Source organism: Bidens hawaiensis, unplaced genomic scaffold (assembly GCF_021521415.1).
Source record: "Bidens hawaiensis isolate Kalapana, Puna unplaced genomic scaffold, B.hawaiensis_p1.1 tig00010069_1, whole genome shotgun sequence".
NCBI classification, from domain to species: domain Eukaryota; kingdom Viridiplantae; phylum Streptophyta; class Magnoliopsida; order Asterales; family Asteraceae; genus Bidens; species Bidens hawaiensis.
This window is the reverse complement of record NW_027491760.1, coordinates 658,262-677,783: the sequence shown is the minus strand read 5'-3', so window position 1 is coordinate 677,783 and position 19,522 is coordinate 658,262. Positions and strand designations below refer to the sequence as shown.

The window sequence follows — 19,522 nt, the reverse complement described above, 5'->3', positions numbered from 1 at the left end:
TAAGAGTTGTTACCTCAAAATTGCTAGTTGATCGTGACAGAATGATTAAACTGCAGCTTACGGAGCAAAAATCTAACGATTTTGGTTCAGAAAATTAAAAATAGCTAGCAATTTGGGAGAATTAGGGTCTTCATTGACCTAGACTTTATAACTGAAATTAGTTACTGAAACAATGTTCAAAAAGTCAAACAGAAAGTCAACTTAAAGCCAAACACCTAAAATGCAAACCTAATTTAACAAATTGTTACCACCTAATGAAGTCAGATAATATTAATAAAAATAATGCTGTAATACATTAATAATAATCAGATAACATAAAATGATATCGAATGAGATGTAATGAAGAGTTTATACCTTAAAATCGGTTGATGATCGCGAAGAATGATTGAAGTGCAGCTTACGGAGAGAAAAGAAAATGTAATGAATTAGAAATAGGAAGCAATTTGGGAGAATTTATTTATTTATTTATTTATAAGGGTGGGTGGGTGATTGACAAGAAGACTTGAATTCGATGAAACCAAAAACCAAATAATAACAAGTAAGCGGATAAATCAACTTCGGAAAAGACCGGGAAACACAACAACCATTTTTGACCTTTTCTTTAAGCTAAATAAAACTTGTCATTAAATAATAAACATTAATAAGTCTATTCTAATTATATTTTGCCTTTTAATAAAAAGAATAGTGTTTTTGTTTATGGAGAAATTTTTTATGAATAATATAGGGTGAATATATTAAATATATACAATACAATATTTTATCAAACAAATTAAGCCAAAAAAAATACATATCTTTTTAAAATAAATATTTAGTTTAGGGTGCTAGGGGTGTATGGAGAATGTATAGAGATGATGGATATTAATTTTTTATTTAATATAAAACGTTAAATTTGTACCAATCACAGCATGGTCCATGCTTTCTCTCTTTCCCTTCGATTTCTTGAAACTGAAATGGATCAAATCACTGCTTTGGAGATTTGAAGAGGTGTTACATGCTCGATACCAACCGCACCCAAAGGGGTACCCGATCAGTGCCCCGAACTCTCTTAATATGGGTTCGGTAATCCTTTTACTAGATCTTATAAGAATTATGTGTTACACTATAAATTCAACTATGATTTTTTTATTTACTTGTGATTTTGATAATTTGATATAAAGTACCATTTGATAAATGTGGTTAACTTACACTTTTGATTAACATTGTATTATGTACGTATGTGAATTGCAAGTTGCAACTCACTGTAAATTTAAGGGTAAATTAATATTAATTAGTATATGATTTTTATAAAGTAATTGTAAATAAAAATTATCTCAACCTTGACAACTCAAACGTTAAACCGATGACTAACAAATTAACCAATTGTAAAACAGTAAACTAACAAGTTAATAAAAGTATAATATACTAATATTATGGGAAAATTCCCAAAATAAGCTTTTATGAAAATGTTTTTCAGGTTTTAAGTGTCATTTGCAAGAAATTCCCAAAATAGGTATTATAAACTAGTCGTGACGAGTAGTTTTTGATTACACACGAGTAGTTTGTAGAACCAGTTAAAACTTGTCATGTGCCCTTAAACTAACCGTAATGAGCAGGTTCACTAATCATTACTCGTCACGACTAAATAAGTTTCATGCCTCGTAATCAACGCCCACGAGTAATTTATAAGTCCTTTAGTCGCGACGACTAGTTTACCTGGTTTACATTCCCTACACGAGTAGTTTATTAGTAGTTCACTCGTTGCGACTAGTTTAACCTTACGATCAACTCGTCACGACTAAAGAACTTATGGATTACTCGTGGGCGTTGATTACGATGCATAAAACTTATTTAGTCGTGACGAGTAAATTGTTAGTAAATCTGCTCGTTATGGTTAGTTTAAAGACACATGTCAAGTTTTAATTGGTTATACAAACTACTCGTCACGACTATAATATAATACCTATTTTAGAAATTTCTTTCAAATGACACCTAAAACCTGAAAAACGTTTTCATAAGCGTTTATTTTAGGAATTTTCCCTAATATTATTCACATACTAAATACAAATCATGTGTACTTATAATTTGAAAGATTCTCAACATTAAAATAAAATTTGCATTTGAAAGATTCCAACATCATGTCTTTGTAGTGGGTAGCCGGTTAGGAATAATTCAAGACTGCAAGTCAACGGATCTCTTCTACATGACTACCTATATATTAAGATGTGCAAATAGAAACCAACGTACGACAATAATAAATTATAGAAGAATTGCACATTTGTACGCCATATTCTTTTTCATCTAATTCTAAGAAGTTTGAAGCCATAAAGCTATATTAAAAATTTACAAATATCTAGAAAGTTTGGTTGTGTTATTTAGAAATTGAAACATTAACAAGTGGCAACTTTTAGTGGCATATTTGCTTTCTTTTACACCGGGACAGACCTACCTACCTTTGTGGCACTAGGGTAGGTTATCCCAATTGAAAAAAATTACTATAATTTTTAGTACTATAGTAGTGTAAAAATCATGACAGAAATATGTGAGTGTATATCGATAGTTAACTGAGAAATTTTCCGATTTTTCGATCCAGCATGTTTCATGAGTTCGTCACTGTTTTTACATATACTAGTCAATAACTAATGATCAAACGATTCGTAATGATGCTCTACTTCCTACTAATGGATCATTTTTGATAGTGAATAAACAATCAGTTAGAAGCAAGTTCTCAAGACAAATAGACCCAACCCCTTGGACCATGCTATAAGGCGTTGCCCCTTAAATGCCCAAAGTTCGTATTGAATTTAGAGTAGTTTCGAATACCTACTAATAAAATTGTATCAATGTGTATTCATATTTCTCTTTGGTAATAAGTATATCCATGTAATTTAAATGACAGTGATTATGCTAAAATCACCAACATCATGATGGTTAAGAGAGAAAGTTAGTGAGAAGTTCTTACTTCTTGGTGACTAGTGAGCATTGTCAAAGAATTAAATAGTGAGAAAAATTAGCGAATAACAACTTGTTGATGGATCAAGGACCGGATGTAATTAAGACAACTTTCATAACATTCACTAAACCAATATGCATTTGGTGTTCATCTTTCATTTATATTTTATTGAGGTGGGACCGGATCCGGTACAAATAAAATTAACTATTAAACATACAAATAACTAGAGTAATAATTACCTTAGTGTTAACAAAATCACTCTAATTACTTGTAATTTTTTTATAGTAAAAATAATTTGTATTTGATCCAAACTCATATTTTATAATGCATGAACATTCGTTGCATTTACATGTATGCTACAAAATAAAAAAAAATGTTTCAAAATAACTTATGCATCTCTTATAGGTAATTGCATATAACGTTCTTATCCATAAGCTAAAAAATCAACATGCATTTTCAAACTTGCGAGTGGTAGACATCTAACAAGAGTATGCATCGGATTATATTATTATTAGGTGGTGTGATCTTAGATATTTAGTGTTCGCATTCTATTCAATATATGTTGTAATCAATTATTCAATAATAGATGATTCAGTATTTACCGTTATCTTACAATATGCATTATATAAAGCGATTACAAGATAAACACAAACGAAATGTGTTGTATATCGGGTGTCGACTGACCTGAAATATCACCCATGCATGCGTAACCAACCATGCACACAGGACTAGCCCGTATGTATACCCAACTAAAGCACAAATTTTTAAGGCCCCAATTTTAAAAAAAAAAATATAAAGGTTGAATATAAAGGTTTTAAGTTTATTTGTGTTGTATATGAAGCTTCTTTGGTGTAGTGGTTGGTTTCCTTGCTTTTGTTGTGGGTAACCAGGGATCGAATCCCTTCCTAATATTTAAATTTTTTCAGCTCAACCAATGTTTTAAAAACCAGTATTTTACTTATACCGGATTGAGCTAAAAAATGGTATAACCGGGTTATACCGGGAGGTTCAACCGGTTGAATAGTTTATTTTATAATTTCCTATAAGTGTAACTTCAATCCAAAAATAACCTAAAACTAAATGATTCTTATAACAAAAAATAATCCAAAAGTTAATCCATATTAGAAAAATAATGCAAAGCAATCAATTTTAAATAAATAGTTCTACAGTTTACACGTTTGAATGTTAATTGTTGGGTTAAAAGTATTTTTGAAAAAATATGGGCCGCAAATATCAAAAATTTCTCGGGTTTAAAACCGGTTTGCCGGTAAAAACCGGTATTTTAGACAAAAACCGCCGGTACGATGTTCTAGCAAACCGATCATAAATATCGGACTCAAAATACCGGCCTAGGGTTTAACCGGTTCAACCGGCCGGTTAAAACCGATTTTTAAAACACTGAGCTCAACTTTCCATAATTCAAAACTCTTACAATTATTTTTCTAAATAAAAGGATTAATTCAATAATATTAACTAATGCTTCAAATGCATTTCATTTTTCTTCAACTGAGAACTATTATATACACTAATGTTCATTAGTCTTATTGAACTTTTTACTTTCGAGTTTAGAAGATTAAATTTCAACATTATATTAGTTATGACGTTTATTCTTTTTCAAAATTAGGATGATATATAAACATTATAATTGTAAATGTCCATGTTGAAAATGTTCAAAGTATGTGGTCATGTTTCCCACAAAATCTAAACTAATTAATAAATAAAGGTTTCCTCATGCCACGTGTCCTCTATCTAGCCCACTATTCCTCTCAATTTCCCGCCTCCCACCACACTCATTTTACAAACTAGGTTCATATCCATAGCCGACCCAATTAACAGAATATATACTATATATAAATAGCTATTATAATTTAGTATTTTGTTATTCTACTTATTAATTAGAGTCAACTAATTCAAACATAATATATATGTTACTTATTTAAACATAAACTTCTAATTATATTACTTCCGTAATTTACACCATTATTATACTTCTCTAAATTAAAAAGATTCAACAAATATTTAAATATTGCTAATTACACCTCATATTATGTTTGAATTTTAAATTTCAAGTATTTATGTTAAGGATCTTTTTTTTAAATTACATGTAATCCTTTAAAAATAAATTGTTTGATTCATACTTAAAATAATTATTCTGTTTCCAAATTACTGATTAACTCATTAAATGAATCATATAATTCTACAATGTTATAAATAAAATAACCTGATGACAAAAACATATAGGATTAACTCTTCTGCATCTTTTGGTAAAACGTTTTTACCATCCAAGTATGTTTTTATGTTTTCCTGCATTGATCATCATATTTTGTAATATTTCATTAATTACCATACACAACAAAATATGTTATTAGTTCTATCAATGTCTATAATATGTAATAGAGCCATAAAATTTTTTTTATTAAATTGAGAGACAACATATAAAGCCAAGCAACAAATGTGCTGGGGGTAAGCAAATTAACCGTTGTAACCGTTAACCGATTCATAACCGACTTAACCGAACCTGTTTTAACCAATAATTGACATAACCTATGGGTCGGTTTAATGTTTTTTAAAACCCGTCAAATGCGGGTCGGTTTTGCTTATTGATATATATCAAAACCCGTTTTAGCCGAATCGCCCCAATTATTTTACTTTGAATCAAGAAATAGGGGTTACCATATTAATATTTACACTCAGTTGGTAGCTATCATGTTAATATTCACATTCAATATATCAGTATTAATTACAATGATTTGATATATGTATTCCATTTCCATTAATATTCCAATTCAATAAACATAAACAGTGGCGTTGAAAGAGCAAACCATTTACTATCAATAATATAGTGACCCATTCACAATCTAAATCTCGACATCAATTTCACAGTTAAGACAACGACCATCTCACATTCTCACAGTTGAAGACGGTGTCCGATTTTACGGTATGTTCTTTTCTTACTGATTTCGTTCTTGTTCTTAAAGACCACATACTAAGGCTCTTATTTTTTTAGCATATGATATATTTATACTAAAAAAAGTAATGCAATATTTATCGTCTTTTGGATATGTCACCGGAAAATAAAACAAGGACTCTTTCATCTTATCATTTTTGATGTTTTTAGTTTTAAATTTGTTATCGAATTAATTTGAAGTTCATTGTCCGGTTATGTTATGTCGGTTTGTTTGAATATTTTGTATTAATATAATAGATTATATATTTTGTTGAACTGAGACATGTCTTTTTTTAATATTTGGTATAAAAGTTTTAGGGCAAAATGTATTTGTTTTGGTCACGTTTAACTGACCCATAACCATCTCGCTATAACCTTCAAAACCAGTAAACCAAAACCGCCATAACGGATCGTTATGGTTATCTATTAACCGACATATCGGTTATGGTTATGGGTTTGGCCAAAAATCGCCCTAAACTGATCCATGCACACCTTAAAATGTGCTAACGAAATTTGGTAAATTGAAATGATTTTAATAATGAGGAAATATTCAATGCCGGCTCTAGGGTCAGCCAAGTTAGGCAACATGCTTGGGCCTCCACATTTCTAGGGTCATCATAAATTTAAGGATTTAATATTATAGAATATAATAAAAATGGTGAAGAATTCTCATTTGGCCACAATTATCTCTTCATCCTGTGATTTAAAGAATTTAATTTTATTTATTTAATATTTATAGCATGCAGTTAGATTTATATGTCTGATATGATTTTTGGGTTAAAAACTGTCAAATGGAAAGTAAAAAATCGTTATTCAAAAGGGCCTCAAATTCGATTTAGGCCTCCGGGCACGTTAAGACGGCCCTGTAAATATTTAACATCATTTTTTATTTATTTTATATTCAGCTATCACAACAAGGTTAAACTTTCAGGAAATGCAGATCCAAGTAAGCATGTTCAAACCTTACTTTTCTAAGTTTGAAGAACATCTCCAAGAGAATTCATGCTACTTTATTTATAGGCCCGCACTACCTAACAACAACGCAAAACCCAAGCATGTGAAGAATGCCCCTAAGATCTTCCATTGGCAAACAGATCTAAAAATTGCACAAACTTTTAAGGGTCGAAGTAGGGTTTCATTTTAGAAGACCAAATAATTCAATATTCTAGACTTGGGTTGATTATGCATTATTGTATTTATTATTCACACTTAATTTTTTAACAAACATTTATTTTGTGTTCGATCATTTAATATTTTGCATGTTTTGTGATAAATGTTTTATTAAAAAATATATATATTAATTAACCGGAATGTATGTTTGTACATTTTATATTTATAATACTAAAATTTGGTTATCAAGACTTTTTATTATTTATATTCCAAATTTTATAAAATTAAATTTGTTAAACCCGTGTTGTACACGGGCATCTAACCTAGTTTATACAAAGATTGTGATGATGTTGAATACGTGATTTACTCATTATACACAAAGATAATATTGAATATGTGATGATGTTCAAAGATAATATTCCTCTTTAGCGATTTACTCATTATACACAAAGATAATATTGAATCTGTGATGATGTTCAATAACCTCCTTAAACATAAGATTCATGAGATTGGTGTTTGGAAACTTTCTCCATGTATACAAGAAACCAATCTCATAGATCTTTTACGTCATTACCTTGATGATCTCCACCAAGATGTTTTACCGTTTGAACATGTTAGGGATTGGTTTTTTTATTCTAATCAAAACAAAGTTGTTATTAAGTTTGAGAATTGGCAATATAAAAATTTGAATCCTAAACAACTATTGTCATGTGATGATTTGTTCCTTTTCAGAGAGCTAAATATGTTGAAGTTATCTAATCATAGAAAAGATATTGCACATCTTGAGTTGGAAAGGGAGGTGAGTTTGAAGCTTAAATGGTTAGGCGAATGTGCAAACTATGAAAGTGATTATGATGGTTATCCCGAAAGTTTGTTGTCCGTTGATGAAGTTGAAGGTAATATATATATATATATTGAAAGGTGAATGTCTTAATCCTTTGTTGGAAGTGGGTTTTGAACCCACAACCTCCCCAAATATTAGTGTATTAGAAGCTTTGCCTCTACCATTGTACCACAACCCCAATGGCAAGTAGATATTAATCCTTTAGATATTGTTGATAGATTTAATTAAAGAAGTATATTGTAAACATCTTTTTAGACTTACTAATAACTATATTTATGAACTTTAGATTTGTAGGTTGTACATAACAAATTTGTAATGCTTAGATGTTAGTAATTATTAAACATGTTGTTATGTTAAGTTTATTTTAATTGAATATTGTGTTGTTTTTAAAACTTTTCAGGTGTTTAGGAAATGTGAGTTTGTGTTGGTATAAATTTTGAAGACTTTGATGATGTTTTAATATTAAAGAACATGGTTAGTTTTTTTGTTAATGTCTTTTGGTGGTTTGGTTTATATTATGTTATTGTAATTTTGAAGTTTCAATCTATAGACAATGTAATTTTATAATAGTTTGGTAACAAATATGAACAAGTATTATGTTAACTTAAACTTATGTTTAAATTGATTATTTGTAGTGACATGTTATTCCACCCTCAAATATATTTCAATTAAGTTACTTTAATATTGTGTTTCAGCACATTTATATTTTCTTTGTTTTCTTTAAAGAGACAAATCTAAAATTGAGACGCACCAGCTTATGTTATAAATTTGAGTGCATAGAGAGAAATGAAACTATTTTGGTTTTATATTTATCTTGTTCATCTAATGGATATAATACAAAAATGAAACGGACGAACCCACTTTGTAATATTTTAATAAGGCCTTAATTTTTTATTTGCTTTAGGCCACCAAAATAGTTGGGTCGCCACTGCATGCACAAGATATCTAACGTTTTATTTTCTACTTTTATTTATGCAATTTAATTCCCCATGTTATTTTTTGTTTAGTTAATTTGTCCATTGTGTCAGTTAGTTGTGCTTTAGGTTCTTGGTCGGATGTTTCGTTTTACATGTGTTATATTAAAGTCAGTCCATGTTTAGAGTTTATAGGAGTAGTGAGTGGTTATTGTTTTTTTCAACAAGTCTTGTACGTCCTTATTTAAGATCCATCAAAATGAATAAGAAGGGGTGAGTTTTTGAATGAAGAATTATGAATTAATTTTATCTCAATGGAATTTGAGTTAAAGTTGATTCATCTATGCAAGCTCAACGGTGGAGCATTGGATGATGTTTTTAGACCCGATTATCTAACCGTAGTGATGTATCTATATCTTTGGTTGGGTGTCGTTGCCCTATTGTTGGTTTGTGTGGTGTTTTTGTATCACAAAGGAATATTATTTAGTGATTGCTATTTTAGATCGATCCATAATTTGATTTCATGTCCCCGCCGCGTAGCTCAGTTGGTTAAGGGGGCGTAAGACTGGGAACAATAACCTAGAGGTCGTGGGTTCGAAACCGATCCTAAGCGCCAATCGCCTTGCCGCTGAGTGAGGCTGATTTACCTCTCACGTGATGGGCCTGAGACGGTCTGACGTGGGCCGGTTTACGTGTCCGGAACAACACGTTTTTGGAACAATAATTTGATTTCATGATTAACTTTGTTATTTTCAGTACTTTATTTATTTCACAAAATACCCTTGTGATTCTTTATCTATGAAAATTATGAATATAAAAATGGACGTGTGTCACAAAAGAGAACATATAACTCACATCCCCATGTATTAATCCTAAACATGGACCTACAAAAACGTTTGTGGGCGTGGTTGGTACGTCGTGACTAAATCCATGGCATGACGATCAAGACGCGTGGGTGAGAAACCCCAAAAACATGTCAACAAGTAGATGAAAGAAATAACCTTTATAGGAGTTTTTTTTCAAAGAGGTGTTAGGTGAGAAAATTATTTACTAATATAGTATTTATTAAGAAATATTTACTAAATTGGTGTTTTTGATAATTTTTTTATTTCTCACTCATACTCTTATTGGATGAATCTCATGCCATGTCTCTATTTTCCTTTTCTTTTTTGGAATTCAAAGTAATAAAAACTTATCCGATTGAGCATGTACTGGAACTTTTAATAAACCTATATGACTAATAAAATCTATATTTAAATAGAAAGCTATATTTAATGCATTTTAGGATAGATAAATATAAAATACTTTGGAAGAAAAGAAACCTGTATTTAAAAAATTATCCCGTTGAGCACTAAAATTCTCATTATGACCTGTATTTGAAAAAAAATAATGTTAATGCTTTGAAACAAAAAAAATAGTGTTAATGCTTTCAAACTGAGACCCAAATATCCTCTGCCGTTTCAACCAAAAGAACTTATTACGCAGCTCATTCCTCTTGGCTTCCATCACCAGCATCTGCTTATTAATCTTCATATGAAACTGCTCTCGTGCTTTCTTATGCACGTGAGGCGACTTCAACACGGTGAATAAGGACCGTCGTGAAGGTAATCCGATTGTACGCGTGGTAGGTGGAAGCTCATGGTGAAGACTTTTGCTGTTTGGATCGAAGGATTTTATCATTATTTGGATTTTGGTGTAGTCGGATTTGGATCGTTTGGTTTCGTGACGGAGGATGGCGTTGCCGGAAACGGATCTGAAGAATAGGTTTCTGAAAGGTGACGTCATGGCGGTTTACAGCGGTGGAAATGGGTAACCCTAATTTGGGAGTGTGTGTGGATGGATGGATTCCGGCGTACAAGTTACAGAACTATAAGGAAAATTAAAAACGAGCCCTTAAACTTCTTAAGAGTTTCATAATTAGGTTACAAAATCGCCATGTCAAGGTTTTTTAACACGTAGGATGGACACGTCAGCTAAAACATAACGGAGTTAGTACTCGGTTAGTCGTGGACTGGTGGCAGACACATGTGTGAAAGTTGGGACCGTTGGCAGTTAAAGTGTTAGTTGGGACCAGCGCCGGCAAAAATGAAATACTTGGGACCAATAAAAACCAATAGTCCAAATAAAATAGAGATATTCACATGTGTCCATCTTAGTTGAACCAATTGTCAACAAAAGTATGAGTGAGAAACAAAAAAATTATCAAAAACACCATTTTAGTAAATATTTCTCAATGAACATGATATTGGTAAATAGTTTTCTCATCAACACTCTTTTGGGAAAAAACTCCCTTTATAGATCCTTAAAAAGTTTATTTTTAACAATGTTTGTAATTATCTCAATACTCGAGTGAGTTTTTTTAAGAATATACGTTAACTGTCCATACTAGTTTTGGTGCTTCAGACTTGACTCAATCAGCAACACCATCAAATTAGAGAAAATTCATAATTGTAGGAAAATTCATTAAATCATTTTTTGAATTTAAGATTATCGGATTTCATGGTCTTAATCATTATCTCATGTTATTGGACCATAAGGCCAATTACCCTAGATACTTTCAACTGTAAAAACTTTAAACACAACATATAACATATGACAATAGCAAATATTTTCGTATAAGAGAATTATATTTATTTAACTTTTTTATCAGAAAAAAAAATGAAAGAAAAGATTATAGAGACAAGACTATAGCCCTCTTTCTTACTTTTACCATTTAATATGTTGATGTCTATTTTGTTAATTCTAATTTACTAGAAGAGTTTAATATGATTGAGACTTAAATTAGAACCCCCTCGATGTGGTCTTCGTGGCCTATAAATAAATATATATTGTGTGGTACGAACATTTCAAACATCTTATGTGTATGCTGTTTATTAATTAAAAAAAACTTTTACGAAGATGGAAAAAAGTCAAAAACCAACGACGTACAAACACCAAAAACTAGCAAACAGGAAGCACCACACACAACCAAGACACTCATTTTCTAAAAAGTAAATAGATTTTGAATAGTTCGTTCTATCATAAAATAATAGAGTGTTGGAAATCTTAATAAGTTATATTGGAATATAAGAACTTTAAAAAATGAATGAAAATTTTAGAAAACAAGAGGATTTTTTTTACGATGCCATAGAGTTTTCAGTTTAGTTTTTGTGTTTTTGAGATTGTATTATTTGATTGTCTCAACATCTTTAAACAACCATACTTGTTAGAGTATTCGATTTCCTCTCGCTCTAACCACGAAAGAGTATTAGATGGAATTTATTAGTTATTGTTAGACAAAATATACAAGTTAGGATTTGTTATATATGTACGTATAATTTCTTTTTATTATCTATATCATAACTCATAGTACAATTACTTTAGGTTTTTATATAAATATCATTATTGTATTTCTATAAAAATAATTGATTAGTAGTGCTCAATATATTGTAAAGTTTTTTTTAAATATCATTTTTCATAATTCGACTATCCAGTCTTCACCACGCTCAGTCTTCATGTAAGTTCACATATTCGGAAACGGAAACAAGTGAAACTTGAGTAAGACAAATGGCGATGGCAAGTAAAACATGTTTTCGTGCTCAGTTTCCTTCTAGTTTTCAAATAGTTAGTTTCTTTTGTTGATACACCAAACTAATTTATTATAGAGAAAAACCTAAAGCATATATTTAGAGCTAATTTTATGCTTTGAAACTTCTTTTCCTTCTGTTAAATGATATACACGAGACAATTAAATTTTATGATTGGTAGAGTTAAAGTGTGATATAATTTACCGAGTTAATTACACAAATAGTTCATTTGATTTTGTCGTAGCAACACATTTGAGGTCTAAATTTACAAAGTTACATATTTGAGTTATGTATTTTTTTTTATTTGTTGCAATATTGTTAAGTTAGTGTAAAATGACTAAAATACATTTACCGATGCTAAAACATCTTCTAGGGTGTCGTATCGATGGAGAGACCCGTCGGTATCATCAATATAATAATTGATGGTATTTTGATAGGTTATTAGAGTCTTCTGAAAGCGGACTCGAAAACGAGACGGTGGGGCAAATCAACTGTGATTGAGAGGGAGGTATGAATGGGAAGGGAGATTTAGAATTTATTCATTTTTTTCTTTTTTATTATCAAGTATGAATAAATTAAATGAAGAATCCTTATGGTTTTTATTTTAAATAAAAAAGGTTGATTGATGCTGAAATACCGATCAAAGCTAGAGAAAATTGTGTTTCTAAATGCCTTAATTAGCTATGTCAAACCACGAAAAGATATTGGTTAATCTAAGTTTAAATTGATTGACAAACGTAATGTAAAATTGATTTGTTGTTTGGTTTGTTGAAATTAATAAATTGCTAACAATAAATAAATTGACTGATAAAAGTTCAAGTAATTAAAAATATGGAACGCCAAGTTTCGATTTAACACGTTCGACATTAACAATATGATTGATATAACATACCTATCACTACATATACATAGTAAAGTTTTAACACGTTCAAATATCGAATAATTAGTAGCCTCTTCAATCAAACAATAACTCTTCAACGATTCTAGACCAAATGGTTCATATTGTATAATTGGGCTATTTATCAATTGTTAATCTATTATTCGACGTTGACAGTTATACCACTTTGTTCTCTACTAATTATCACCAAATAGCGGAAAAAGTGATATAACGTGTTCAAGATAACAATTGTTCCACATAGAAAAGTGATGAACACATAAATTCACCGAAAGTGCCAAGAACTTAACAACTGGTGTTGAAAATGGCTTTGTCACTCAAGCTTTTTTTGCTCTTTATCTTCCATTGGCCTCTTCAAATGTCGTATCCCTAGTTTGGGGGCAAGTCAGGTCAAAAAACTTGTCCAAAGCCGTTTTAAACAACTGCTGGTCATTAGTGTATGTAGGTAGTAGGGCTATGCCGATGGGAGTAGGGCTACGGCCTTTCTATAGTCTATTTTTGAGAGTTTATAAGATTTTGCTACCATATGTTCCAATTACGCCTAGATGTCAACCTAGAGTGAGAATAATGTTACACCCAAGATAGTATTATTTATCTTCGTGCCCATGTGAAACATCTACTACTCTTGACATCTTTGTTGTAAACGTGCACAACAAAATATACACAAGGTAACCACATCCCATGCAAAATTCATGTTAAAAACATACAAACACAGTAACAAATTCACACATCCAAACTTCGTGCATCAAGGGAACTTAGTGCTCGAAAAATGTTCATCCCTAATTTAAAGAGTTCTTTTAGGGTGTTCATATATATATTGCATCCCTTTAAAAAATATTACTTAAGTATTTTTGTAAAGACCGATATATGAGGTTTAAATCCTTTGATTTATAAACATGAAAGTCTCTCTTGGATCCATAATCAATCATAACTGTATACTTTTATTAACAAGAATAACCTCATTCAAACTTTCATACTAGCAATTTTACTATTCAGAATTTTAAGTTTCAACTTTAATTGCAAAGAGCAATCTTATTCTAACAAAAAAAAAGTAATTTAGTTTGCTCTCAACTTTTATCATGTTATCTCAATACAATTTACAGCATTTAGTTTGTGATAAAGTTATTTGTTTATTATAGCCAAACGCATTCACTTCCAGGGGCGGACCCACATAGACCCGATCGGGTCCCGGGACACCAGTGTTTTTTAAAAATTATTTAGAGGCGGTATATTAAATTTTGTAAGGACCCCATAAAAATTAATACTTTGAACCCATATTATTAATGTTGAACTGGTCTGGTGAAAAGTCCTTTGGTTTTTCTTTGAGATGTTGCATGTTCAAGTCTTACCATACTACGTTTTTTATATCCTAGTCAATATTAGTTATTTAGATAGGGTATTGGTGTTTTTTTTAGTTTCTCCCATATAGCCATTATCACCATGCAAAATATATAATGGCAACATGAAATATTCTTTTATTATTTAAACTGTGTATGTATATTATAATTAATCATTTATTTGTGTTAAAGTTTGTTTTTTATGTTTTGGTCATGTATGTAAGACAATATATATATAGCTTACGTTTACGTTTTTCGGATATGAATAAAAATGAGTTAAATGTCTATGTTCTATCTAGTTTATAATCTAGATTTTTTATACTTACTCGTTTTCAATGACATCATATTTCCATGTTTTATTATGTTCCTCGTCTCGACTCAACCCGACCCGAATAACGACTGACCCGAAATTTTTTGTAAACCGAAAAAATTAGGACCTTATTGGCAAAAAATCCTGGGTCCGCCATTGTTCACTTCTATGTTAAGTCGGAATTGCTTCTTGCAACAAAAATACCTAACTTACTAGTATGAATTATTATCGACCAATTATTGTAGTTTTAATTAATAACATTCCAATTTGTCAGAATTGATAACTAATTGTCTAAATTATTTATTACATTACCATTTTCCTATATTTTGGATAACGTGTATTGTCCTTAACAACGTGCCATTAAATGGGTATTCCACAATCAACTTGGTTCGGGTCGGGTCTAAATGAGATCTTATTTGCAGGCCAAATAATAATATACCCTGAGTCTGAGATCCATCATCAGTTAACTTCACTAAACCCAATAAAACTCATATCGTTATCTCCTCATTCTTACAAACCCTAATTATCTTATCTCTCTTCAATTCCACTACCATCCGACAATTCAATCAAAACCCATTTCCATTTTCTCGTAAGTAACCTCAATCCATCATTTCTCCGTTAATTGAGCCGTTAGATTTAGTCAATTGAGCTTGAAGATGTCGTTTAAGAGTATACTTCAGGATATGAAGGGGGATTTTGGTAGTATATCTAGAAAAGGGTTTGGATTGAGGTCTCGGTCACAGCGGGTGATCGAGGACCGATCACCGGCTATTGTTGATGCTTTGAAACAGAGTTGTTGGGCGAATATGCCGCCCGAGCTGTTGCGGGATGTGTTGATGAGGATTGAGGCGTCCGAGTGCGCCTGGCCGCCTCGCAAGAATGTGGTTTCGGGTGCGGGTGTTTGTAGGAATTGGAGGGAGATTATGAAAGATATTGTTAAGAATCCTGAGTTTTCGGGGAAGTTGACTTTTCCGATTTCGCTCAAGCAGGTTTGATTTAATTGATTGATGATTATGTCATATTGGTTGTGGTTACGGTTAATGTGTCTTTGTTATTTGAACATTTGAATTTATGCTGCAACTGTTTATAACATAGCTTGGAACACCGTAGTTAAGTTTGGAACCGACGCATTTCAGCTTCAGAACTTCATAATTGAGCTGAGAACACCATAAAGAAACCATTTTTAATTGGAACAAAGGAAAAATAATGCATTGGACAATTATCCGAACTTAACTGAAACCGACTTGTAACCAACGATTAATCAGTCTATGGTTAAGCGACCATTCGGTTATTGTTATGGTTAAGCAATCTTCTATAACCGAAGCTCAGTAATGGTTAATTGGTTATGGTTAAGACTATGTGTTGTCTATTAACGCCTAGGGCGTTCTCAGTGCCAAATCAGCTTATTAGCGCCAGCTACACCGTGACGGGGCGTTAATGTGCCAGCGTTAACGAGGGGGTGGTAACCCATTAACTAACGTTATTAATGATAGAGTGTGGGGTACACCCCGTAACAACCAATAAAACCTTTTTTTTTGTTTTTTTTTCTTTATTTCCTCCACTTCATAACTAGAAAGTTAAAGCTAGTTAACCCACAACACTCAAGTTAATGGGTGGGCTAGTTAAAATTCCACTATCTTCGTAGCAGTGATGTGGTACTTTAACTCGCACTTGCTAGTTTGCGCGCAACACAAAGCCTTGCTATCCAGAATAAACTTCACCTTATGTTGGATGGATTGTGTAGTTTGTTATAAATAGAAGGAATATGGTGTTTGAATGTTTGCATTTAGAGATATAATCAGAAGCTATTGTGTATAGGTTCAACCATTTTTAGGCAATTCTTGAACGGTCATGTGGTATTTAAACTATTTATTATTTCTTTCTTGTTAACAGCCTGGCCCAAGGAACTCTCTAATACAATGCTTTATAAAGCGGAACCGAAGCAATCAAACATATCATCTCTATCTCAGTTTAAATCAAGGTACTATATATATTCATGCTAATATATACTTGTGCTTATGAAATTGTTATTATCTTTATACTAATTAGCGTTTTTTAATGTGATTCATTAGCAGCAACAAACTATGACGGGAAGTTTCTTCTTGCTGCAAAAAAGTGTAGACGTGCTACGTGCACAGAGTATATAATTTCTTTAAATGCAGAAGATGTTTCAAAAGGAAGCAACACGTACATAGGAAAGTTAAGGTACCGTTAGCAAATAAACAGGCTTATGTTTTTCAATACTGTTTTATCTGTATATATAGTGTTGTAAATGATTTGAGTCGAGACACTCATGAGCTACTTGAGATTGGCTTGTTAAAAGCTCAAATCGAGTTGAGCTTAAACAATCCCGAGCCAGAACTTCATATATGGAGCAATAAACAAGCCAGGCTCAGCTTGAAAAATATCTCATGAGCTGAGCTCGAGCGCTGTTAATCTATGCGATCCGAGCTCAAGCTCTTTAATATAAATGAGCCGAGCTCAAGCTCTTTTAAGTTAGCCGAGCTCGAGCTTGGCTCGGCTCATTTACACTTCTACCTATATTGTGGCCTAACTGTTATAACAGATCAAACTTCCTTGGAACTAAATTCTAACCGGTCTGAGCTTGAGCTTGGCTCAACTCGGCTCGTTTACACCTATAGCTATGCTATTACTGAACTATTGCAACAGATCAAACTTTCTTGGAACTAAATTCACCGTCTATGATGCCCAACCTCCAAATGGTGGAGCTTTGACCACAAAATGTCGTTCTTTGAGGCCCGGAAGTATGAAACGAGTGTCACCTAGGGTTCCAGCTGGCAACTACCCGGTTTCCAACATTTCATATGAACTTAACGTCTTAGGTTCCAGGTATAAATAATGATATTTAATCCATAACCACACCCAAAACACAGTTAACTCGTTAAGTATAATCTCTATTTAATTTAACAGGGGCCCACGAAGAATGCAGTGTATACTGAATGCAATTCCCGCAAGTGCGATGGACCCCGAGGGAGTGGCGCCAACTCAGACCGAGTTCCTAGTCAGCAACGTGGACTCGTTTCCATCTATACCTTTTTTCAGATCAAAATCTGCGCGTATAGATAATTCCCAAACTGGGTCAGGATTGTTGACCGGTCAAAACGACCCGATGCTGGTGTTGAAGAACAAGACGCCAAGGTGGCATGAACAGCTGCAATGCTGGTGCCTTAATTTCAACGGACGTGTGACGGTTGCTTCTGTTAAAAACTTTCAGTTAGTTGCTTCTTTGGAGAATGGTGAACATGAAAATGTTATTATCCAGTTTGGAAAAGTTGGAAAAGACGTGTTTACTATGGATTATCAGTACCCGTTGTCGGCTTTTCAAGCTTTTGCTATTTGCCTTAGCAGCTTTGATACCAAAATTGCCTGTGAATAACCAACCAATAAACTGGTATGACTTTGACTTGGACTTTAGGCAACAGGCATATCACTTGCTGATTAAAATGAATTGAGTGCAGATTTTGGCAAAGGCTGGAATGGTGGTTGAAGGAGTTGTTTGCAGCATTTGGGTTTGAAATTTGGTTTGGATAGTTTCCTTTTTTTTTGTTGCTGACTGTAAATCATATTATGTGTAACATAGCAGAATACTGGTACTCTTTCAAATGTGATTTCTTGATGAGTGATTGTCAGTGTTTTTAAAGAATTGTTATTTTTTGTGAGAAATCTTATTATCTTAAGAGTGATAAACATGATGTCATGTCATGAGCTGAACCTAACATCACTAATACGGAAATCACGGGTTTAGATTTAGCCTAAAGGAATCTAGGTCCGGGATTCGGTACCTCCCAAAAATCGTGAAAATGGGTTATGGTATTGGTTCTGAAAGTACTTGGTATGGTACCAACACCGAAAGTACCGATCCCGAAAAACTTAAAAAGTGGGTACATGTACCATTCGCTCATCCCTAATTTAGGTCAGTGTTGGTCGAAGTTGCGAAAACGCTTAACTGTAAAGGTCGTATTCTTGGGTTCGTGAGTCGGCATGTAAACTCTCTCTTTTAAAAGTGTACTATTTTTCAGTATCTTTATGTCAAATTTTAAAAATAATTTGCATAGTTTAAATGTAATCGCATAAAAGGCAAAAAGATTTTATAAGAATTAATATGCATGGCAATTGGCATGATTTTCATGTGTTAATGTTCGTACAATCGGACCGACAAACACAACCTGAAGTCTGAACATTAGCCACTTGATAAAAGTTGGGCCGACGTTAATCTGTGATCGTATCACGTCCAATTTATTTTGGGCCCTTACATGGGGGTGGGGGGAGAAGCAATAACATTTGATTAATGACTTCTTTGGGCCATTAAATTATTCACATTATTATAACAATCACTTCACAACAGTTGTAACATTTGTAATAATAGCTCAGTCGTTGCCGCTGAAATGGGAACTGATGGTTAATCAAAATTCATTGGTGATTGATCAGGGTTAACTAAGATTAAGCGATTAATCGGCGTCTAATCAGGATTTTTACAACTGATACTTTCTTTAACTGATTATGAAGATTGAAAACTAACTCATGGCTCATAAATTGCTCATAGAAGCTCGCTACACTTTATTAAATTCATTCCGAGCTAGTTGGTTCGCGGGGGCGGACGTGGCTTCCTGCCAAGGGTAGCCCGTCGGTGGTGAAAAAAAAATTGGGTC

The 19,522-nt window shown here is 32.4% G+C and overlaps 1 protein-coding gene across 1 annotated transcript; it reads left to right on the top strand.

The window, feature by feature from the left end:
• The first annotated feature begins 15,389 nt into the window (after positions 1 to 15,389).
• On the top strand, positions 15,390 to 18,508 carry LOC143534142 (tubby-like F-box protein 3). The gene is made up of 5 exons (XM_077028716.1): positions 15,390 to 15,841; positions 16,746 to 16,833; positions 16,928 to 17,057; positions 17,523 to 17,702; positions 17,784 to 18,508. Exons 1-5 carry the CDS (start codon positions 15,509 to 15,511, stop codon positions 18,247 to 18,249), a joined length of 1,197 nt encoding a protein of 398 aa, XP_076884831.1. The 5' UTR covers positions 15,390 to 15,508; the 3' UTR covers positions 18,250 to 18,508.
• Positions 18,509 to 19,522: the final 1,014 nt, after the last annotated feature.